The 25,306-nt window shown below is 49.1% G+C and overlaps 1 protein-coding gene across 1 annotated transcript in view; it reads right to left on the bottom strand.

Annotated features, from left to right (window-relative positions):
- Adcy1 (adenylate cyclase 1) overlaps window positions 1-10,877 on the bottom strand; it is a 153,748-nt gene extending 142,871 nt beyond the window's left edge. Inside the window, exon 1 of the mRNA XM_047560293.1 lies at window positions 10,137-10,877. Within this exon, the coding sequence (XP_047416249.1) occupies window positions 10,137-10,775 (639 nt within the window). The 5' untranslated portion in view covers window positions 10,776-10,877. The remainder of the gene's footprint in view (window positions 1-10,136) is intronic.
- Between the last annotated feature and the right edge of the window lie 14,429 nt (window positions 10,878-25,306).

Here is a 25,306-nt window from a genome sequence, read left to right as displayed (position 1 = left end):
TGACAGATGTGGAAGTGCAGTGTGATGAGGGCACTCCCTTCCCAGGGCTTCCTGCAGAAAACCTAGCGCTCCAGAACAGCCATGAGATGACAAACCATCAGACATGGATAGCCACTGGATGGAGACCCCTCAGAGTCACTGCACTAGCACCTGGGGCGGCCCTGACCCTGATCTCTCTAAGATGTTCCACAATCCCTGAGGCAAAGGCCTGTCCCAACCTGACATCATCATCTCACACTTCCTGGTACCTACACCTCCTACCCTGTGCCACATTCAGTAGCAAGTGCCACTGCCCAGTCCAGAACCTGTGAGTCCCCTGACCTCCCTCTCTATCTCCTCACTTTCACCAATTCCTGCCTGAGGGCCCCAGGCCACCCGCTTCTCTCCACCCACCACTTGCCAGCACAACTCACACTGGGATGCAACTGGAGTCTCCCTGACAGCAGATCCTCCTGTCATCCTAGCAGATCCCCCTGCTCATACCTTTGGACAGAGTCCTACATCCCTAGCATGCTGGAGGCTGTCAAGAACTCAGCTAACCCCATTCCTGCCCACCATGCCTCCTGGTCCGTGGGCGGGGCATGCTCCACACATGTATTCAGGTTTGTGCACATGCATGAGTATGTGCCCTACTACACATATGCCACCATGCATTCAGCACATGGTTCTAGGAAGATCACATTCACCTCTCCCCTTTCTGCAGCCTGTCTGCAGGTTTCCCTCCTTCACTTAGCGACCTCCTGATCCCTGGATTGGGCTGGGGAGTCCTTTCTCATCTTGTAGCATCCCCAATTAACATTACCCTACTCAATATGCAAACCTCACCATTGAACCTGCTCCGGTTTCAACCCGCAGCTGCCTGGGCTACCCCCACTTTGGACACAGAGCTTGGGCAGCATTTGTACCACTGGTAGGAATGCAGAAACCAATGTGGGCTGACCCTGACCAGTCTCTGCCAGAAGGGCACATGCAGACAGGACACAAAGCCTGTCCAGGAAGTCCTTTCTCACATTAGCACACAGCACTTTGGCCACCTCCAGAGAAGAGTCTGATCCTGCACACTGCTCCCCACACCACAGTGGACACAGTCACATAACAAATTCACTGACCGCCATGGGCTTTGCACAGACTCCTGGGTGTCTGGTCGGTGGGGTCAGGCCCTCATCTCATCCATAGGCCTTCAGTCCTGCCTGTGGGTGTCCATCAATGGCTGGGTGGTAAATGTACTGTCATTTTCTTTGAACACTGGCTGCTTTTGCAACATTGTGCAAATTAACCTAATTGCTTGCTAGCTGTCTGTTTTTGAATTAATAAGTGTTTTAGAATTAGCATCATTTGAGAGAGGATTGGCAGAATGTTGATCATTGCTGGAGCTGGTGAAGAGTACTCAAGGAATCACTGTACCCATCTCTCTACTTTGGGGTATGTTTAAATTTCCCATAATAAAAATAAAATAAAAACAAGTTTAATAACAGAAAGAAAGAAAGAAAGAAAGAAAGAAAGAGAACCTGAGGATTCTCCAGTCCTCCTGTTTCTGACTTGTGAAGAAATGGATCTCACAGACCTGGGGAAGCAGGCCCTGGGTGTCTTGGGTAACCCCTGGCCCCTCAATGCCAAGGGGGGCCCCAAGTGTTAGGGCCTCATGCAAGAGTTGCACTTGCCATCTATTCCCTCACAGTGCCACTCTCTCCTCCCACATCAGGTACACCCACATCATTATCCTGAGGAGGGAGAGAGGAAAAGGTGTATGTGTGTGTAGTGGCTGACACTTGGACACCTCAGAAATTTAGGAACAAAGGGTAGGGACTCAGAAGACAGGTCTAAGGCCCAAGGCAGTGAGCATACCAGGACAGTTCCTACCAGAGACAAGCAGTTCCCCGCAGAGCTCAACGCCCACCCTCCCAGAGGACCATCTGAGCCTCGCAAAGACGGTGACTCTGGCTCAAGCTCACCCACCAAGACCTCTGACAGTCCCACTTCAGGCCTGCCCCACACCCATCCATGGCATCTATGATGTCTCCACGCCCCAACCCCTTCAGACTCCTGGATACCAACAGGAGCTCTGTGCATTGCTGACCTCTGAACAAACTATACCCAAGATATGCCTGCTCCACAGGGTCCCACCAAGGAAGTCAGCACCCAGCTCATGATCAGTGCTAGGGAAACATTTGTGATGTCCAAGTGTAGATTTAAAAAAAAAAAAATTAAACATCAAAGATACTTTGAAACCTTTAGGCTAAACCAAAGATTCCTAAAATGCGATCATTCAGTTCATCGTTCACACAGCAGGGTACACAGAATTGGAGAAAATAGCTGTCATGGAAAACAAGTTGAAGGAGCCAGTTTTTCAGATCCTTCACTTTGATTTAGAAGGGCAACAAGTTTTCTTAACAGGAGGTTATTTCTCTTTTAGGTGGATGCACTCAAAGGCACCAAGAGAAACATACTAACCATTTCCAAGAATGGCATTACCAGATAGAAAAATGAGAGATTACACTCCATTTATGTATGATCTATCAAAATGTATAAATGCATTCTACTATCATGTACAACTAATTAGAACAAATAAAATAAGAAATTAAAAATAAAAAAAAAAGAATGGCATCACCAGGCTGGTTCCAGCACAGGTTCCCCAAACTGGCAGGTACACAGTGTACACCTACAGTGACCACTCAAAATGCTCACTGCTGCAGCTTCCCCTAAAGAGCAGGATGTTCTGGAGTGGGCTGCCCCCAATCTCAATGCACACAAGCAACTGCTAAGAGTCTCAAACTTTCCACCACCCTCCCAAGAAGACTCACTCAGATATACATTGCTACAATAACACCATGTCCAAGGGTTGGATGCTAGAGTTGAGAAAACCCACAGCTACCCCACAGACTGAGAAGGAGCCCTCCTGATAGTACAGGCAGACAGACAGATAGGTGTCCCACAGTGATGTTTCTCTTAGAAAGGCTGGATGCCAAACACAGGCTAAGAGCACTAGACCCAGCTAGACATACTGGTACATTGGGACAGGGAGGCACCTTCCAAAGAATGCAGCATTATATAGATTGACCAAGACAGTTCAAGGCCTGCTGCCAGGGAAGAACAGAGTCAAGAAGTCAAGCAGGCCATCGAGACTGGTAGACAGAGCTAGCTTGAGGACCACAGCCAGGACAGACAGCAAAAAGTAGCCAGACATTCTAACCCAGGTAGGGTGCTGGCATGACCTGGTCATTCTCCTTGCCCCAGGTGTACATCCCCCATCTGCATCCTTAGCCAGGTGGTGCCTTGAGCCTCACAGACCACTGGGCAAGCAACAAAATCCCATCTATCAGAAACATCAGTGCTCCCAGAGACAAAGCAGCAGGTATGCACCACACACAGCATTTGACATGATATCAATCAAATGAACCATGTTGCTAAGAAAAGGGCACTCAGGTGATCAGGCACCAGGGAGTTGGGCCAGCCAAGCACCATGCATGTGCATGAGCACTAAGCCACTTCTGAAGGCAAGAGAATCTACTAGGAAAAGAGAACAGTGTACTCTGAGAAAAGGGTTGGTCTGTATTTTAGAGTGAAAACAAAAAGTTGTGTTCAGATTCAGAATGTGCTACCAGGGAGGAATTTCTCCTCTACAGGGCTCAGAGATTGGGATAGGACTCCTGGTACATCAAGGGACCCTATAATACCACAGGTGGCTTCCTATCCACCTGCCCCTGGGATCCTCTGAATGTTACCAACTGTTTTGCACACATGTGCACACACAATTATGTATGCATAGATGCATACAAAAAAAAAAAACATACAAACGTGAGCACATGGGCATGGTTATGAAGAGACACACAAGAACATGCATCCCTGTGCACTGCACTATGTGAATAAGCAGGCACACGAATGAGCACACATGCACACACTCATACGCATGCACACATAGAGCACCACCCCAAGCACCGCATTGGGCTCTGCACAGTCCTGGAAATCAAGTAGCACAACTGTCCTCAACTCTGAGCTTTCTTCTCAGCTCCGATGAAAGGCGGAGCAAATACCCAGTTGGAGATCAAAGCAGGCCCTGCTTCCCTCCAACTCAGGGAGAAGATCATCAGGCTCTGTGCTGCCTTCAGGGCAAAGCCAGAGCTTGGCCCCTGGGGTGGCCCCCCTTCTCTTTCTGAGGCTTGTGAGTCTGTACAGCACATGGGAAGACAGGGTGGGGTCCTTTAGGATAAGAACACATAGGCTGCTGATGCCCAACTGAGAAGAAGGTACAGGGAATTACAGAGGACAGGGGAAGAAGCCTCAGGAGGGAGGAGGACAGGAGAAACAAAGGGGCCTCACACAACTGACGGGACTACTGTGGCAGATGGGCTGGGGGAGACAGAGGAGGCAGGACCACCTTGGTCTGGGTTAAGTAGCAGTAGGTCCCACTCCCTTCCCCGCACAGGGTTCTGGGGTCCTACCCCTCATTACTGTCCCCATGACCCTCAAATTCCACCTGGACACACCCAATCTCCTTGATCCAGGCAAGGCCTAAGCTTGTTCTCCTCATTCTATAGACCCTGGGGTTGCCCAAGGTCATGGAACTAGAGGTAAAGGAGGTGGACCTCAGCTGGGTTCTCTGCCCAGGCACCCCTGAGACTAGAGGCATACACCACCCTTGTGGGAGTTGCATCTCCCCAAAAAACAGGTGCACATTAGCCAGGTGTGGTGATGCATGCCTATAATCCCAGATACTTGGGAGGCTAAGGCAGGAGGATCCCAAGTTCTAGCCAACTTAACAAGACCCTATCTCAAAATAAAAAGGGCTGGGGATGTGGCTTAGTGGCAGAGCACCTGCCTTGGATGCATGAGGCCCTGGGTTCAAGCCAGAGTACCACACAAATAAAGGGGGACACACTAACAAAAGCGTGGTGTATGAAAAGGAATGAGTGTAAGTGTGCAGGTGGGTATGTTTGTGTGGATGTATATGTGCAAGTGTGGTTAGTTTATGAGTATGCTTGTGTGTACCTGAGTGTTGTGAGATCGTAAGTGCATGAGCGTGCACGTATTTATTGATGTGTGTGAAAATGAGTGTAAACACACACAGGTGTGTGTGGGTTTGTGCATCAAGTATTATGAGTGTGTGAATATGCATTGATTTGTCTGTGATTATGGGTTTGTGGGTGCATGTGTGAGCATGTGTAAGTGTGAGACTGGGTTTGAGTGTGCATGTGTGGGAGTTTGTGTGGATGTATGCCAGTGGGTATGTAAAAGTGCCTATGTGTGAGTGTATATGCACATGTGTGAGTGTTTAAGTGTAAGAATGTGACATGTGTGTAGAAGTGTCTGTGTGAGAATGTGTGTGGCAGTGTGTGTGGGTGGACATGTGTGCATGTGTGTGAGAGCATGAAGAGAAGAGAGGCGGACATGACTCACATACTCGGCGGAGGCAAAGCAGCATCCTGCAGAGCAGAACACTCTGCCCCTTGCCTCATTCAGTCCCTGGGATAAAGAGGAGTCTGTGGCTGTAGGAACAGGGTCTCCCCTGAGGAGGGCCACAGTTCTTCCTGTGCCCACTGGGGCCCTGCCACTGCAGCCTCCCATGCTACCTGGCTGGCTGGAAAAGAGCTAGTCTGGCAGAATGAGCACACACAGGTTCCAGCCACAGGGATACCACCTCCATCAGAGCCATACGGTCCCTCTAACTGAGCTGCCTTGCTCCTGCTGTTACAGTTGATAGAGCAGGCAGAGAGCAGAGGACTGCCACCTGCATTCATGGGGTCTCTCCTAGCATGTGATCTAGACCAGCTTCACTCTGACTCTGACAGTTCGGGTTCACTAAATCAGAGATAAACTAGCAGGTCACCAGCTAGGAACAGTTACTGGGAGTAAGAGGCTGCTCCCATGCCACTGAGCCCCGATGGTGCAGGCAAGAGGGGGAATGCCTGCCAGACAATCCACGTACGGTATCTGGAAGATGCATCTGTCCTACAGAACTACAGAGTGAACAACTGCTCCCATTGACAGTGGGGGAAACAAGCATGGGGGTCATCCTGTGCCCCAGGTCACACAGCTATGCCAGCACCCCTGAGGTGCTGGGAGATCCACCCATTCACAAGCCCACCTGGTCTGTCAGCATCTGAACCACCCCACTTCACCCCTGCAGGAGCCTATCAAGACCTCTAGCCCTCAGAGAAGGGAAAGGGACAGCGTCCAAAACCATGGTGAGTCCCCAAAAGGGCATGCTGACAGCTCTGTTGGCAGGCAGGGATGGGGTCATGCAGACATCTGTGATAACTGTGGTTTCTGTTATTCTGCCTATGGTTAAGAACTCAGCACAAACGGAAATATATTCCCTTTATACTGAAAGGTAACCATATTGACACATATTGTGTACAAGGCCATAGACCTCTGCTACTTCAAAAATAAAAAAATAATAGCAGTAATCCTGACTCACAGAGGAAAAAAAGCAAGCGTTTGGGGGAGGTGCAGAGCAAGGTAGCACAGGGAGGAGACTCAGAGCTGCTCCAGGCACAGAGGTGGGCAGGGCAGAAGAGGAACCACAGGGGGTGGGGGCCTTAAGCCAGTGAGCCTGGTCCAGGACACCCTTCTCCCAAGATTCCCTTTGTCCTTCACAAGTACTCCAGGACAAGGACCTTTTCTAACACACTCCTGCTTTTATTTCCCCACCAACTCCTCTCCCTCCCTTGGTAACCCTGAACATGTCAACATCAGAGAGCAACTCACCTCCTCCCTCTGAGGCTCTATTAGGACTTACAGTAATGGGTATCATCACCGTGCCCAGCCCCTTCTCTCTTCCTCCCCACCCACAATGTCCCACAGCTCACAGGGTGCTGCATTCACCCCCAACCGACTCCCATGCTCTCCAGCCCACCCTGGATGGCCTTTTCACATGAATGCTTTTAAACCAGATGCTATCAATTCCAACAGTAGGCCAATTTAAAAAAAAAAAAAAAAAAAACATATATATATATATATGATTGTTTATGTACAATGAGTGGCCTGAAAGCAAGGGATTGGAAGAGGGAAGAATTCAGGGCACAGTTATGGGCACTTCCTCTCTGGGTGGGAATAAGGCCATTTCCCCTAAAGACCTCTGTGCTCTATAGGACATCAGTATCAAGCACCCCCTCTGTGGGAGGAGTTAGTACTAGCTACATGTGTACCTGGATTCCAGTTCTCTCCACCTCCCGGTGTCCTGAGTCTGGCCTGGGTTCTATGGAAAAGGAACCAGATGCCCCAAAGTATAGGGGCCACATCCCCAGAGCACAGTGTACCGGAAGTGGCACAGGAATGCTGCAAGGAGGTCCAAGAGCCTCTTTGCAGACAGGCACTGACTCTGAAAAGAGACTTGTTCCACTGCACAGTCCAGGAACTTGAATGAACCCAGGTCCTTGTGTAAAGTGCAGGTTTTCTCAAGGCCTCTTCAGGGCTATCCTTGACAAGAAGGCACTTGGGTCTGAGATCTGAGGGATCGCTGCTAAGGGTATTAACCTGACTCTGGAGACAGCTAGTTTCTCATGCTTTCATGGGGCTCACCAACAACCTTCTGTGCACGCAGCAGGGACGACACCCCTTGATGATTCCCTTGCTCATTCAGTCCATCTTTCAGTCTCTTTGGGCATCCACCCTTTGCCCACCTCCCTAGAGTTCAGAGTTGAGGAGGCAGCACCATCAGCAGGTGAGTGCACTGAAGGATGACAGGCCTGATGGGAGGCAGCAGTAAGGCAGAGAGGAGGAGCAGAAACACCATTGCTCCCTATTATGCGTGCCACCTTCCTCCTTCATCTCAAGCACCAAGTTGCAGAGTTCATTAAGGACAGACTTAGTAGGCTCCTGGAATTTTGAAGAAAACAAAATTCCTGAAGGATCATCTAGCCCCCTCCTCACTACAGGTTGCTCTGCACTGATCTCCACCTATTTGTCAATATCACCACCAACCTGTAGTATGGCACAGGAACATTCTTGAGGCCAAAGTGATTTAGAAGTGTCAGGAGATTTCCAATATGTGCTTTTCCACTATGGATTTTTCCCCTTGACTACACTGCACTGCAGAGGGACTTCTATCCCTTTATATAGGTGGGGAAACTGAGATTTGGTGAGGGAAGGGTTTACATTGCCCAGGGAGCTAGTAGCAGGTGTCTGCTCCCTCAGAATCCTTGCTCCCAGAATGGGCTTTCTTCCACCCTCCCCCCAGAGTAACAGGGGCTCCTCTTGTACCAGAAGGAGGAGCAAAGGCACTATTGCAGACTTCCTTTCTCTTTTATAACCTTTTCTCTGAAAGGAATGCCTAGAAGCTGCATGGGAAAGTTCTTTTAAAAGAAAACAATTACACAGCCTTTTATGAGCACCTGTTGACTCCCAAATGTGCACAGGGGAAGCACAGTCTGATGAGATCCCTGGCCCCCTCCCCACTCCCTAGCTGCCCAGGCATCTGGCCTCCCTCCTGTTTAAAATGGGGAGGTTATCTTGTGGATACAATATGGCTTTGAGGACCAGCATGAGGCTAAACAGAGACAGAAGAGCAGAGACATGGGAGAGCCCCCTCAGAATGGTCACACAAGGCTCAGGCACAGCCCAGAGGAGGCAGTAGAGGGGCATGCTGGAGAACCCTGCCCCCACACACAATCCTATGGTTTTGTTCCTCTCTTTTCTGCCTTTCTCCTCCCCTCTTCTATAGCACTGGCCTCACCCCTACTTCTCCTCCTCTCCTCCTCCCACTCCCGACCCCCTCTTTGCCAGTTCTGCTCCACACATTCTTCCTTCTTCCTTCCTGTGCTCTCTGCCATGGGTTTGAGCACATGCCATCTCTCTCTAGCCTTAAACTGCAAGCCAGTGATGTGCCCACCCTGTGCCTAGTTGTGCATCTCATGACCCCTTTGCCCAAGTGTTGCCCCTGGTATCAGGGTCTTGGGTAAGGTGTTGGATGTTGGTCCCCAGGTCTTCTAGTTCCTTGGGGGTTGGTCCTGTTGGTCCCCCAGGCAAAACTGTCTAAACACTATCTCATACACCTACCCCCAGCACCACGTTATTCTTGCCCAATTTAGAATCTCCTTCTGTCAGGCTTCCCCCTTTGGCCCTTGTCTGTCTGCTTTCTTTCTCTCTCTCTCTCTCTCTCTCTCTCTCTCTCTCTCTCTCTCTCTCTCTTCCCCCTTTGGTCCTTGTCTGTCTGCTCTCTCTCTCTCTCTCTCTCTCTCTCTCTCTCTCTCTCTCTCTCTCTCTCTCTATTTCCCACACACACCACTTCTTTCCTCAGAGGGGATCTCCAACCCCATCTGGTTCACACCACCCTCCTGTTAAACTGCAGTCGGAGAAAAAACAAAACCATCCCTCTGCACTGAGGACACCAGGGAAGGCTCCCAAAGTCCCTGGGAGCAAAGTCGCCTGGTCCATCTCCCATCAGGGTGGGGTGGCCTGATAGGAACAGACGACTCTACAGTCCAAAGGAGCCCTCAGGAGTCAGACGTCCTGAGTCCTTGCCCTTGCAACCACCTCTCCCGCCAAGCTGGGAAGACAGTGACAAAGTTCCAGCGCTGCGGAGCTAGGGTCAGGGCGATCGCCGAGTGGGGCGGGAGGAACTGGAGGTGTGTGACCTTCGCAAATCCTGCTCCTTCTGGACCAAGGCGGGTCCACACTGGACCGCAAAGTCCTCCCCACTACTCTTTCTCCCCTGGGTCCTCAGGGCTGAGAGGTGAGCCCCAAACACGCGCCAGGTAAGCGAGGGAGGAGCCCGGGGCTGCATTCCAGAGGAAGAATCCGGCCTGGGGTCCGCGCCCCTTCCCATTTTCACCCCTCTGTAGGGATGAGTATAGTGAAAGAGTACTGGATCCTGCTCTTGCACCCTTTTGGACGCTCACCAGCCGCCTGACCTTGGCCAATCCTCCCCCTCTCCATGCCTGTCTCGCGTCTCCACATCGCACGCCCAGAGGTGCTTTGTGGACGGTATATCGGAGGAAAAAGCCCAGGTCGCGGGTGCCAGTCCCTACTGCGTCCTCAGCTTGTTGAGTGACCTTGAACAACCACCCCCCATTTAGCACCTCAGTTTCCCCACCCGCTGGGTAGGAAAAAGCGCGCCCAACTCTGGGCATTCCCAGTCCCGCCAAGCAGGTGTGTCTCAGACCAAATGGGAAGGGGGGGGGGCGTGTGGCAGCACTTACCGTCCTCCAGAGACGCGGGCGCTTGGCTGGGACCAAGGTGGCTGTAACCAGTAAGTGCGAGGCGGCCACCACAAGCCCAAAGCCGATGGCCAGCAGGCTGCGCACGGGCAGCAAGGCATAGGAAACGAAGGTGACCAAAAGAAGCTGCCAAACCCCCTGTTCGGCTGCGGCCGACCCCGCAGCCGCCCCGGCAGAGCCCCTGGCGGGGCCGCCCAGTGCAAAGGGGCAGCACAGCAGCGCGAAGGTGAGACTGAAGAGCAGCGCCAGCTGACCGACCTGCTGCAGCTGAGGCACCTGCAGGGACCGGACATTGGTGACCACAAGCAGCGCCAAAAAGAGGACGCAGTGCACCGGGTGCGACCCCTTGGCCAGGCCGGGCGCGGGCCCCGGCGCGCCTAGCAACTCGGCCAGTGCCAGCGCGCCCGCCAGTAGGCTGAGCACAGCCAGAGCCTTCAGCGTGGCTGCCTGCTCCAGCCGCAGAGTGTAGCCGCGGAACAGCGCCTCCAGCTCGGGGCACGCGAACTCCTCGCCGCACGCCCGGAACCCGCGCCGGCCGCCCGGCCCGGCCGCCCGCTCGGCGCCCCCGGGCTCGCCCGCGCCGCCTCCGCCGCCGCCTTGGCCGCGCGGCGCCCCCGCCATCTCAGCGCCATGCAGCGGCAGCGGCTACGGGCGCGCCCCTCGCCGGCCCGGGGCGCCGGGGCGCGGGCGGCGGCGCCGGGGCGGGCGGGCGGCGGGCGGCTAGGCGCCGGGGCGCGGGGCGGGCGGAGTTGGGGCGCCGGCTGCCCAGCGCGCGCGCCCCGAGCGCGTCCCCTCCCGCCCGCCGCGCCTGCGCACTGGCGCCCGCCCGCGCCCCGGCCGCGGTCCTCCGCGGCGACCGCGCTGCGACAGCCGAGCCCGGGGAGCCGCGGTCCTGGATGCGCACGGCCCAAGTCCCAACTCTGCGCCCCGCGTCCCCGCCCGCCAAAGGGGCCGCGTGACCTTAGGTACCTCCCTTGTCCCTCTGAGCCTCGGTTTCCCCACCCGAGCGCAGTAGAACCCACCCCCTGGGAGTCTTTTGGGACGCTAAAACCGCTGAAATTCCTCGTGGACGGAGTGGGAGTCCTACCATATGTGTTCCCCCTCCCCAAATAAAACTAGGTCGCTCGAAAGGAGCCGATGCTTGACTGTAAACCCAGAGTCAGGGCCCCGGGAACCAAGAAGCGACTCCCGAGGACCCTCCCCCCGCCCCTCAGAGTGGGGAGGACAGTGGCAATGGCCTATGGCATTTGAACCCGGGCCCCTCAGCACAGACTTGGAGCCCTTTTTATGGAGGGTCCTTCCAGGGATCCTGTGTGGGTGCAGGAGCTGACGGGAGCTGTGGTTGAGGAGGTGTGGGGAGGGGCTGGATGAAGTTCCAGAGGCAGAGCCCCTGAGGTTCAGTCTGAGGGGTCACTCCTGTTGCTGAACTAAGTCAGAATAGGGTCCTAGCACTGCTATGTCCAGGGAACACGATGTGAGGTGTAGGTGCAGGGATTAGAAATGAGAGATGAGACAGAGATGCTGTTTGCCCTAAAGAAACGGTGAATGCCCAAGTGATGAAGAGGTATTTTCCATCTTCCGGGGGCAAATGGTAGGGACAATCCCGCTAGCGTGTGGGGGTTACATTTATTGTAGGTAGAGAACTTTGTGCTGGTGCTTCAGGCGTGGTATCTTATTTGTTGCTCAGGTAGGAGTCCTGAGGTAGCTACTTCTGTTCCCCTTTAGCGAAAATCCTGGGTAGTTGCCCCTTCTGTGATCATGGGGATAAACCAAGAACTAGGGGTCTGGTGAAATACTGCTGACTGGAGGCTAGCACCATACAGAAACTCTGATTTAACTGATTCTGTCCAGGCATTGGTCTATCTTAGAAGCCCCCAGGAATTCTAATAGCTTGAAAGCCACATTCTGTTATATGGGCCCAACGATGAAAACTGGTGGTGTTTCCTTTTTCTTTGGCACTAGTGTTAGGCTGAGCTCCATGAATTGCTGTATTTTTGTAAAAGGGTTAAAGTGGTCACCTATCAACTTTATTTTCACCTGCTTCAATCAGAGTTGAGGATAATGATGCTTCATGGTCTTTGCCTAAAGTAGGAACTTGTTCCCAACCCATCTACCCAATAGCTCATCCCTAAGGCCCTCAGGAAACACTTGGTGACCTGCTGGTTCTGCTTCCTGGAATGACCTCTCCAGAAGGTGGCCTTTCTCTGGGAAGCCTTCCTGGTCCTGAGAAGGATCCACAGTCCCTAACCTTCCATGAAGTTTCACAACTACCACTCTGTAGCCTCATTTTGTGGTCAGTTGTCCTCCTCCCCTCTTTGGGGTAGAGCCTGTGGAGGGTAGCAGCTGACACTGGGGAAATGACCTCGCCCGATGCCTATTTGTCCTTACCTGACAAAGCACCACTTTCATCACCTGGTCTCCATTTGTCCCCAAATAGCGAAGTTTGCAAATTTGTTCATTTATCAAAGTGTATATTCTCTTATTAAATGGTGTATTTTTATATTTTAATGATTTTATAAAAGCAAAGTTAATGTCCAAAGATGATCAAATGACATGAAAATGAGAGAAGTGTGATAAAGTTATCTGGGTACAAAATTCACAAATCAACAGCACACTCTTGCACCTTTTAGCTCTCACCTCTTCCCTTATTCAAAAAGTTTATTTGGTAAACAGAAAAAAAAAAAAAGTTTCTTTGGTAGGGTTGGCATCAACTGCCATCCAGAGAGCTCGAAAAGATTTATATTCAAGTTTGAGTGAAAAAAAAGACTGTTCATGGGTACAACACCCTTTGTTCACTGCCACACATGCCAGTCCTAATAAAGTATCCAGGGCTACCTGGTGCTGAGATGTTTCTCCATCATTCTCATGACTGTTGTACCATTGACCCTCAGTGGTGTCTTGGAAAGAAGCTTTTATCACTCTCATTTTGTTGACAAAAAATTGGAGATATAGAGATGTTTGAGAGTGACCTCAAGTCACACCAGGGACATGCCAGAGTTTGGTAAAAGAATGGAACTCCTCACTCTAACCCCTGTTGTTAAAATCCCAGGAGGGACAGGAACTCACAGTTGCTTTTGTTGGTGTGGACTTGTATACTGATGTGTTAATACTCTCTCCCTGTTTACCAGGTTGGAAGGTGAAAACCTTCAAATGGACACTTTGCAACCAGAGACGACAGGAAAGTTAATGTGCAGTACGGTGAAATATTACACCCTGTACTCTTGGTGGGTGTAATAGGTCAAATTGCATTTCTTCCAAAATTCATACGATGAAGTTAACCTTCAGCACCTCAGAATGTGGCCTTATCTGAAAAGAGGGTCACTGCAGATATAATTAGTTAAGAAGAGGCTGTGCTGGATTGCAGGAGGGCCCCCTTCAATATGATTGATGTCCTTATAAAAAGGGGAAATCTGGACACTGACTGCCTCCAGTACTGTGAGGCAGCTCTGTGTGAGTGAAGCTGCCCAGTCTGTGGTGCTTTGTTAAGGGAGGCTGACTAATAAATACACTCGCATGTGGTCTGTCCTGGATCATGTTCCTTGCTGCAGTGAGTACGCATTGAACAATAGCCAAGGGGATTTGAGAATCATGGTGAGAAATTCTGTTCTTCTGGGGAGCACCTGCCGCCCTCATCAGAAGCCAGCGCCGTCAGCCACTTGGTGTGCACATGTCTGCACAGGCCAGCATCTGCTACCTCTGCGTCACCACAGCATACACTTTCCTCCCAATAAAAACAAACACGCGGGACAATTTGGGCACCCTTGTTCACGTGGAGGAGACTGGGGCTCAAGGTCTTGTCTTGAGGAAGCTGCTGCCCCCTTCGAGGTCTTTCTGAACAATAACGCCATGGGGCATCCCTTTGCTTTCCACCATTTACTGATCTCTCCTGTCTTTGTATTGGAACCTCACCACAGCAGAGGGCCCTGGCCTTTGGAGAAACTAAATGAATTGCAGCATCATGGGGGTGGTGCTGAGTGGGTTCATCCTGGAGCCTCAGCCCATCTGACCCAGGTTCAGCTCATAGTCTCCACAAGACAGTCATGTAGTATCATGGCTAAGAGTGGGGACCCTTGAGTCACATTGCTGGGCTAGCATCTTGGTGCTACCCCTCCCAGCTATGTGACTTTAAGCAACATACTCAGCCTCTCTGTTCTTTGACTTCTTCACTATGGATTGGGGATTTAGGACCTATCTCCCTAGGCTTCATGGTCCACATGCACAAGCCTGCACTTGGTACATGTAGAACAAAGACAGTTTTCCCTATAACAATTCAGTGTTTCTTATACATATAAATGGGTGAGGGTCATTCAGATTCTTACAGCAAAATGTGTCATTTTAGCATCTGGATAGTGACCATAATAGCTGGGAAAGTCAACTTACCCACATTCTATTGGCAGAGAGCTCACTAAGTTTTACTGACTTGGTCAGAGATTTGGCTCCTGGAGGAGTGGCTACAACTCCACTAACATTTTACATTTAGGGACAAAAATTCATATTTAGGGACAAAATTTCCCTTGTGAAGCTGCTAGGAGAGATCAGCCTCTACTACTGACTTTGAGCCTCTTGTGGAAATGAGCTTGGTCAGGAAAGTTGTTGATTCTGTGCCTATAGGCTACTCAGTGAAGCTAGTTTTGTTCAAGTAATTTCTAGGTAATCAAATGATCCCCACTAAAGTCTGAGAATGGTGAAAAATTCCAAGCTGATTGACAGCTGCTGGGGCTCAGCCCAGAGCAAGTTGGGTCTGGCTATGGTTTGAATATAGGTTCCCACCAAAACTAATCCTGGGCCTTAATTCCCCAGTGCAGCTGCATTCTGTAGTGGGCCTAGTGTGAGGAGTCAGGGTCATGGAGGTGGAACCTCATGAATAGATTAACACTGTCTTACAGGACCAGGTTAGCTAGCATGGGAGTTTGATTCCCTCTCCTCTTCTCCATGCGCTTGCTCACCCTTCCAGTTTCTACTGTGCACAGATCAGCATGAGACTTTCACCAGAAACTGAGCAGATTCTGGTGCTGTGCTCTTTGACTTCCGGCTTCTAGAACTCTGAACAAAACAAACATCTTCTCTTTATAAGTTAACCATTCTCAGGTATTCTGTTATAGCAACAGGAAATGGACTAAGACCCTCAAATGTTGCCCTTTTCCCATTTCTCCCCTTTATAAAGATGGCTTTCAAATACCAACTTCATCTGACATGTGACACAAGGGTGTGTCCCAGCCCTTCTTGGGGTATTTCCTCACGTAGTTTTTTGCTTGAAGCATGTAGAACACAGGAAAGTGTTCTTAGTTACTCAAGGCTAGCAATCAGAACCCATCATGAGCATCTGTTTGGAATTCCTTCTGTCAAAAAATGATAGGAAAACTATACACACCACATTAATCCAAAATGATGAGGTGGCATCTCTGTGACTTAAGGTCAGAGGATGGCCACAGGTGCATCTGTCCTACAACCCCAGAGCCTGGAGGAACCGTGGGATGGGGGCTCCCACTGCCACCTGCTCATGTGACTCCGTGGGAGGTGCTGGTTGTCCCTTTGCTCCTCTCTGGAACCAAGGCAGCACCCAGACAGACAGAACCCAGGAGAAGAGGTCCTGGTGCTAAAGGCAGAAGCTGCAGCTGCAGGAAGGAGATGCACGACAATCTGCAGACAGCCAGGGAGCATACAGGATACAGGATCTGGGCTCACCGATTCGGCCACTTCAAGCAGCACTAGTCTAGAGATGTTTCTTGTGGCACAAGAAGATGGAGCAAAAGGTGGTGATGGAGCCTTCTGAGGCAGCCCTACCATTGGCCTCTGCATGACTGAGGGCAACACTTGTGGGTCTTGGGAGACTCCACTTCCTCAACACTATGCCAAGGTCCCAGGCCAACCTAAGGAATGCTAGGCATCAGATAAACATCCACTTGTATGTCCCAGTTTCAAGGAAAACTGGCAGTTGAGCATTTGGACAGAGGTCTGTGTATCATCCATGGCTCTTAAGACTTGGTAATGAACTGGGCATAGTGGCACACACCTGTAACCCCAGCTATTCAGGAGGCTAAGGCAGGAGATTGCAAGTTCAAGGTCAGCCTGGACAATTTAGTGAAATGCCCTCTCAAAAAATAAAAAAATGACTGGGGCTGTAGCTCTGTGGTAGAGCACCCCTGGGTTCAATTCCTAATGCCACAATAAAAAAAAATTTTTTTTTTAATAAGGATTTGGCATTGGGCAGAGATCATAGAGTCCTGCCCTATCAGGATTCCTGGTTGAGTGGGAAAGGCAGGTGCTAATCCAGTAATCCTAAATGTGTGATCAGAAGTGCAACTGCTCTAAGAAAAGCCCCTGTGGAATGGGGAGGACTCATGCAAACTCAGTGTCCTCTTGCTCCTGGTCCTCTCTCCCCCTAAGTTACCCTCCCTCATTCCTGTGTCTCCCCAGGTAACACAGAGCAAAATTTCACAGCAAAGTTCATAAGAGATCTGGGGATGGAGAGAGAGCACAGCACTGGGGTGAGATTTTAAAACTGAACATAAGACCTGGATGCTGAAGAAGGCAAGTACATGCCATCTCAAAATATGCTGAACTGGTGTATTGATTATTTCAAGCTGAAATCCCTGGAGAAACTTTAAGTTCATAAAGGGTCATTTGGCCTGTCTTCCCCTACAAGCAGCAAGCCTTGAAGAGTCTACTGGGAGGGGTGTTCTCTACACACAAAGACCAGAAAATAGCCTTTATCACCAGAGACTGGTAACTGGGCTGCAATGAATCTGAATATATAAACTCTGAAATGACCCTTATCTTCCACAAGCTTGCACATGCCCCCCATAGACCTTAATATCATCCCTAGAATTTACTACCCTAATCCAGAGAACCATCTGTCCTGTTATTCCTTCACAAATCTATCATTCTTTGTCTAAAAAGTATAAAAGCTTCATGCTTTGGTCTTTTTTTTTTTTGGACTTCACTCTTTTGTAAAGATCCCCATGTGCCTGTAAATTTAATAAAACTTTCATGCTTTTCTCTGGTTCATCAGCTCTTGTATTAATTGTCTTCCTAGATCCAGTCAAAGAGCCCACATAGGAACTAAGGGGGGTAGAGGAGAATCTCTTCCTCCCTTACAACAAGCCAAGATGTCACTAGCCAATACTCCTTTGGCCCCAGGGTAACACCTTCCTGAGGTCCCCCAACCCCCTCTGAGACCCTTCCTCTCTTCCCTATCCCTTTACAGACTAAATGAGGTCCCAGCTTCTTGGGTGTCCATTAAAAACTTTATCATCCCTACACTCTCTGCATGGAAAGACCTGCGGCCTGCCTGCCCCATCCTGTCCAAGCTCTAGGATGGAGATAACGGGTCATTCCAGCTCACTCACATGTACTCAGGTTTCCCTAAGGAAGAGTCATCTTCCTAGATGTACAATCACACACCCCAAAGTAGCCCCAAACAAGTATATCCTGCTTCTGTTATTTTAATCACAATTACTTATATTAAATTCAAAAGAAATTATACTCACTGAGGTTTATTGAAGAGCCCCAAATCTCCACTTCTTTTCTGAAAGAAAGGCAAGTTCCTGTCTGTTGGTGGACATGGCATGTGGCCCATGTTCTGTTCTTGCTAAGCCCTCTGGGGCTCTGTGAGATCACCCTCACGGGGGCTTCGCTGGCTCCTGATGCTCAAGGCCTGTCCTCATCTAGGCTTGCAGCTTTCCATCAGGAATTGCAACCCCAGTGTGATTTCCTTGGCAGGAAATCCCAAATTATCATCTTGATCATCCCAAATTATCTTGGGGATGACTGCAAACTTCATAAAAGATGCCTAATCTTTTCCCCCTGTTGTTTTCAGGGGACAGTGATGCTGGAAAGTGCCAGGGACTGCAATATTGGGACAGGAGAAGTGACCATCTCTAGGTTGCTTCCTTGAGGACTGTGGCTCAAGAGCATTTATACAATAAGCTTAAACTCTCCTCCTTCTTTCCTGCTCCTCCTGGTGGGTTCAAACCCTGTCCACACAGTTATCTCAGGAAGGACACTGCATGGTAATATTTGGAGTCTGATGGGTAGGGGCAATGTATGTCCAAGTTCTCTAGAGAAGCAGAACCAATAGGGTGTATGTATGCACGTGCACATGTGATGCATGTGTATGTGTGTGGGTGTGTGTATGTATATCCATATACATATGCAATATGAGAAAAAAAGACAATTCAATTATGAAGGCTGGCATGTCCCAAGTCTTCAGAATGGGTGGAAAGGTTGGAGTTCCAGGGAAAAGCCCATGTTCCAGTTCACTCCAATGTGATGATCTTCTGGAGAATTCCTCATTACTTGGGAGAGGTCAATCTTTTTTGTTCTGTTGGGCCCTCGACTGATTGGATGAGGCCCACCTACACTATAGAGAAAAATTTGCCTCACTCAGAGTCCAGCAATTTAAATGTAATCTCATCCAAAATCACCTTCACAGACACATCCAGAATAACATTCCATTAGCTATCTGGGCATGCCACAGACAAAATGTCATAAAATTAACCATGACAGGGAGTTGGGCCAAAATCCCCAGAAAGGAAAAGGTATAACAAGTTTATTTGCCTGCATTAATGGCAGGTCACATGGTCTGCCAATGGGCAAACTTTGAAATTAGAAATGTCCTTCCTAATTCAGGACGTTAGGCTTGCGAAGTGAATGTGAAACAAGGCTGGGCATACTTCTTTGGAGAAGGAGGACAGAACCTTCCAGAACTGTCTCACTGTGGATTTTGTTGAGAGGTTAAAACTTCGGGGAAAAAACTGGAGGCCGCAGGAAAGAAACCTCAGGATAGGCAGTCTGCATCCCTTTTGCCAACACTCTTGATTTGAAGGATATGGGGCTAGGGCTCACTGGTCTTGGGCCCATTGTGACCACTGAGCACGTGGACTGCAGACACATGTACCTCACACCAACCTAACTCAGCCTCTCCCTGGTAGCATCTTCCCTTCCCCGCCCCGACCCCAAATGAACTCAGATGTGTGCATTTCAAGCAAAGTCAGGGGTCAAGATCTCCCCAGACAAACCCCTAGGTCGCCCTATTGAGAGGGTCCATTTACTCCTCTAGAACTCTGGAGACACCAAGGCAAAGAAGCCCCACCTGTCCCAGGTGCCCACAGTCCAGTGCGGGGGAGGCCGGAGAACAGGAAGCCCCTGGGACAATAGGGGCCAACTTACCTCCCCAAATGCTCCTCCCACCAGGAGGCGTCCAGGAAGGCTGTGGGCAGGAGGAGGCACCTGGATCATCCAGAGGACCAGTAAGGTCCCCTGGCTGAATGAGGACACCGGAAAGGGATTCTCTAAATCCCACCCCACCCCCCATGGTTTTCAGGGTCAGCATAAGCCCTTGCCTTCCTCCCTCTCCCCCAGGTGGCTCGTCCACAACAGGGACAAAAGGCAGCGGGAAGTAGAGCTCAGGTGCTTCCCCAAAGCCGCTGCCAGGACTCGATTATTTATAGTGACACTGGGGACCTAAGCTGACGAGCGTTAAATGGATTTGTGTAAACCATCCTGGGGCTGCAGATGGGGAGGAGGCCGGAGGGCTGGGCGGGCAGGCGCACCCTGAAACGTATTGGGAAAATATTTAAAATCAGGTCTGGCTGGGGAGAGCGGAGCGTGGCGGAAAGTCGGCGCTGACAGCTGCGTCTGAAAGGCCGGAGGAGCTTCAGCCTGAGGATTTGCACTAAAAATAGCATCGCTGGCTTGTGGGTAGAGAATTTGACCCAATTAGAGATTACCAGTTTCAGGAATTACTGGAAAAGAAATCTCATTAAATAGGTTAAATATAGGAGCCAGAGGCTTAAAAGGCCATTTGGGATTAAAAGGAAAACCAAAACTCCAGAAGGATTTTAAAATAAATTTTGCATCTCCTTTTAAGGGCAGGGGTCTCCTGCTCTATACATGCAGGATGCGCACTGACGCTCATGGAGCCCAGCATTTTACAGAAAGGGCCAGAGGCTCGTGCAGAGCACCCCTATGACCCTGGACCTGTGCCCAGTGTGGTCTCTGGTGGCCGCTGTTGGGGTTCAAGCTAAATAGTGCTTTTCGTGCTCAAGAGCTGGGAATGGGGCGGTGGCTCTGATCACACTTCTCTCTCACACACACACACACACACACGTGACAATGCTCATGTCAGCACACAGTGAATACAAACCAGACTCCACCCAGCCCATTCTGGATTCTCTGTATCTCTGCACACCACCTTATCCCAGCCAGGAACCCAGCCGCACACTCCACACCTCCCTCTTCTCCCCACGTCCAATCTGTCACCGAGTCCTATGGATTCCATCCCCAAAATAGTTCCCTCCTCTGCATCTCTGCTCCAAGCCCATCACTGCCACTTGCCACCAGGTCTTCACAGATTCCTTCGCTCTCTGCTTCCAGCTACCCCACCACCACTGCCACTCACCTCTGCTCAGTCTCCTACACATCTTTCCTGAAATGTGAAGAGGGTCTTATCAGTTTCTTGCTCTTAAAAAAAAAAAAAAAATCAATGTTTTCCTAGTATCTCAAAGAATCCCCTTTACAGTACTGGAGGCCTGAGAAAAACCCTAAAAAAAGAAATGCTGTGTTAGAATGCATCCAAGAGACGCTGTAAGCAGGAGTGTGCTTAGCTTCATTTAAGGCAGCATTTCCAATTTGTCTGACCAAAGAACACCGAATGGCATCCTAAGGATAGGGTTGAACAGCCGGACACCAGCCCTAGGGCTCTCAAACCTGTGATTTCCCTCCCCCAAGCACACATTTGTGCAGTCACCTGCAATCCTGACTTGTCCCTTGCATTCTATAACTGCACCTTGCCACCCCGCTATAAGACTGGGCCCTCGTCCAATCTCTCTTTCTCCTTTCAGAGAATTTAGGAAAAAAACAACTGTCTTCCTCTCACACTCAACACTGAACACTTTTGGTCACCAAAATGCATGAAATACATGGGTTTTCCTCTATCAATTTTTGGGGGGTACCAGGGACTGAATCCAGGGGTGCTTAACAACTGAATCACATCCCCAGCCCTTTATATTTTTTTTTTACTTTGAGACAGAGTCTCACTAAATTGCTAAGTTTGGCTTTGAACTTGCAATCTTCCTGCCTTAGCCTCCCGAACTGCTGGGATTAAAGGTGTACACCATCACACCTGGCTTCTTCTATTAATCCTGATATCATCTGGGTGCCCCACAATTCCACTTAGTTCTGACACTATCCACCTGGAGTTAGTGTCAGACCTCACAGATTAAGGGTTCTGTCCCACAGGCTGCCTCCACTTCAGATGCCAGTCACCAGGCAGGAGTCTCCTGGCCACTCACAACTTCTGTCTCAATTGACTGCAAATCAAAATTTCTCACAACCCTTTGCTCAGTTTCCATAGTTTGCTAGAGCTACTCAGGGAACCCAGGAAAATAGCTTCCTTACTCAGTTTCCAGTTTATTACAAAGGACATATCAAAGAATACGTTGAACAGGCAGATGAAGAGATACCTAGTGTGGGTCTGGAAGAGTCCCAAGCACAGGTGCTTCTGACCCTATAAAGTTTTGGGATGCACTATCCTCCCAGCACATGAATGTGCTCTTGGTCACCAATTCATAAGCCCTCTGAGCTCCATCCTTTTGGGTTTTTACTAAAGATTTCTCTTCAGTAATCGACCATTGTTGATAAACTCAGCTGTTAGTCCTTCATCCTCCCAGAGTTAAGGATGGGACTGAAAGTTCCAACTGTATTATCTCGTGGTTGGTTCCCTGGCAACCAACCACCATCATGAGACAGTTCAGGAGCCCCAGCCATAGTCATCTCATCAGCATTCGAAGATACAACTCTTCAGAGACTCCAGGGGTCTTAGGAACATGCCAGGAAATGTGGGCAGAGAGCAGGTTCATATTTCTTCTTACTTCACTCAGTTTACCCATTCATTGGCTAGAAACCTCTTAGGACATCTGGAAGAACTGGAAACCCAGAATGCAGAGTTGGTTCATGCAAGTTTTTGCCTAAGGCCCCAATTTTATTTTCTAGATACCAAAGGAGTGACCCAACCAAAGGGAAAGATGCACCTCTGTGTCTACAGCATTCCATGCCAGCTCTGTCCACCGGGCAGGAACAGTCCCCACTCATGTCCTCATGCACATCATCGCAGAGGAGAATCTCTCTCAGTTTGCACTTCAGATCTCCACCATGGGTCTCTCTGAACCTACCCTGGTCATGTGCCTGAGACAAGGGCTGTGCCAGGGTGTTCTGACCAGCCAGAAGGAGCCTGGGGGCAGTACTGACCTTGGGGGCATGGATTGTGTGGAAACACAGAAAGGCAGTTCTATGGGAACACATTGGGTAAGATCCGGACACTGGTTGAATAAAACATTGTCACTATGTCCACTTTGTGGTCAATTCAACTGCCTCTGCATTGAAGGACAATCCCTCACTGCCCAGACCCCCCTTTTATTCTCCCTCCGGTCTTAGCACTCTCCAAGGTCTTTGTAGGTCTTAGCGCTCGTCAAGGTCTTTGTAGTTAGTTGAATGAGGTCCCCCCAAAATTTATGTCCACCCAAAACCTCAAAATGTGACCTTATTAGGAAATAAAGTCTTTGCAGATGCAATTAGTTAAGGATCTTGAGATGCCATCATCCTGGATTTAGGGTAGAGGCAGGGAAGATAGCCATGTGAGGACAGAGGTAGCTCTTGGAGCAACACTGGCAGAAACCAAAGAATGTCAAGGATTGCAGGCAAATACCTGGAGTGGTGAGGGGTCCTTCTGTCTTTCCTTAGTTCTTTCAGGTGGGTCTAAGAACCAAATTAACACAAGAATGATTAACAGGAAAAAAACATGCAAGTTTTATTAATTTTACTTGTACATGGGGATCTCTGCAAGTGTGAGGTCCAAAGGTATGGTCAAAGCAAGATGCTTTTATAGTTTAAGACAAAGAATGACAAATTTGTGAAAGAATGACAGAACAAATGAACCTCTAGACCAGTGCTGTAAATTCTAGGGTGTGACTAAGAGATACATAGCGAGATGAACCTGCTCTAAAGACTGTTCATTCAAGTTCATTGTAGTCTCAGTTTCCAGCATCTAGTAATAAAGGCTATTTTCTCACCTTGAAACAGGGAGAATAGCCCTTCCAAAAGAATCTTCAAGGCTTACTGCAAGTGGGAAAAGCCAAGCCACCCGGTCCCATCTGAGCTCCCCAGGCAATTACAGCTTAAGATAATCAATAAACTAATTTGGCATAGTTTGAGATGGCACGTTCTTAACTCCTTCACTTTATGACCTAGTAGCAAATTTGTGTAAATGTTGCATATGTGCCTAGAAAACTGTTTGTTCTCTAATTGTGGACAACATAACTCTACGTACATAACAAAGAAAATGAGTTTATAGCCAGGTGCAGTGGCATGTGACTGCAATGTCAGCTACTCTGGAAGCTGAGGCAGGAGGATCACAAGACCAAAACCATCACGGGCAACATAGTTGTCCATCTCAAAAAAAAAAGTTTATCTCCTTGATGTTTGTTAATGTTTTGTCAGCTTGATCTATTAAAAATTGAAAGAACCATATCTGATGGTGTTTGTTATTTCTTCCTGTAGTTCTACCCGTTCTTAATCTATATTTCCTTGGAGTCCACTTCTTGCTTGCAAGTTTAGAATTACATCTTGCTAAGGAATTGAAACTCTGGTCTCTATGATATAACTTTCTCTATGCCAAAAACACTTTTAGAAAGGTAGTCTTGTCTGATATTACACCACCAGTCAGCATTAGCCTTGCTGAACTGATTCTTGGCTGGCAATTTCTGCGTATCACTACCAGTTATAACTCTTATGAATAAAATATTTCAAACTTTTGTTTGCAGACCCAGCCATTGTCTTTATGCATCCTAAAATTCAGAACAACTTGCTGGGTTCATTTAATTTTCTCCTGGAGTAGTTCCTTAGATACTTCATTATTGTAGCTATTTTGGTGCTATAGTTTCTCTTGGTCTTTGCTTTTCTGGCAATGTCTTCATTTTGTCCTGTTTGGTAAGTTTATTCTTCAAATGGCACAATTCCAAGCTGGTAGTTGCTTGTTTCTCAGGCCTTTAAAATAATAATCCACGTTTGTTTCCTTCCCTTTGTTGCTGTCTTAAGTCTGTGCTCAGCACACCCTGTTTCACAGCGGGCGAAGGTCTTTTCCTTCTTCCAGTTGCTCTATCTTCTTTCTACCAGAGCCTCTGCATTTGCTCACTTTGGTCACTACACTTTAGTTCATTTCAAATGCTATTTGTCACTTGTTTATGCTCCGCCTCTGATCGTGACAATGTCTGGAGACCTCGAGGATCTAAATCTGTCGACTGTCACTTGCAGTCATTTGTTTCTTTATGTCGTTGATGATCTCTGAGTATGAACTCAGATTTGGTTTACATTAACTTGGAGGAGAACTGGAGGCCTAACTTTAGGGTGTTTTCCCACAGAGAACTTATGCTTCTGCTAATAGCCGTGTATACTTCTGATCTTATTTCCTGACGTTTCTTCCCTCCCTATTCCCTTTCTTAACTTTTGATATGAAGATTTTCAACCATACAAAAGGGTGGAAAGAGTTTTCTTTGAACTAATTGAAGGAAAACTATAGAGGCTGTAAAACGTCGTTTCTAAATACTTCAGCATTTTCTTCCTAAGAATAAAGACACAAGTTCACTATCAGAATGTCATTCACTCTTAGGAAAACCCAGTAGACTAGTCACCAAGGCATTTTTCATGTCCTCTGAGGCCCAGACCATATTCACATTTTTCCCACTGTTCCCTAAAGATTCTTTCTTTGGTTTGTTTTTCCAAACTAGGATCCAATCAAGGGGCATGTATTACAACTGGTCAGTATGTTTCTTTTATTCTACCTTTTTAAATACAAAATAAAAGTTTCTTTCTTGCACACATAATCACTCAAGGGGTAGAAAGTGTCTCAAGACCAACTCTCCCACCCACACTGCATGGCTTCCATCTCTGGGCAGCAGCTCCCTGTTGTTCCTTCTCATCATCAGGGCAGAAAACGGCCCTCTCCCTGTCCCCCGACTCCTCCCCCTCAGTGAGAAGACCCTCTTCTCCCTCCCCATCTCTATCCCTATCCCCTTCCTCCCACCTCAATGGGAAGATCCTCTACTCTCCCCGTCCCACTCAGTGGGACAGACCCTCCTTCTTTGGTGCAGGAGGCA

This window comes from Sciurus carolinensis, chromosome 8 (assembly GCF_902686445.1).
Source record: "Sciurus carolinensis chromosome 8, mSciCar1.2, whole genome shotgun sequence".
In the NCBI taxonomy this organism is placed as follows: domain Eukaryota; kingdom Metazoa; phylum Chordata; class Mammalia; order Rodentia; family Sciuridae; genus Sciurus; species Sciurus carolinensis.
The sequence above is the reverse complement of the archived record's forward strand: the minus strand, read 5'-3'. Positions and strand labels throughout refer to the sequence as shown.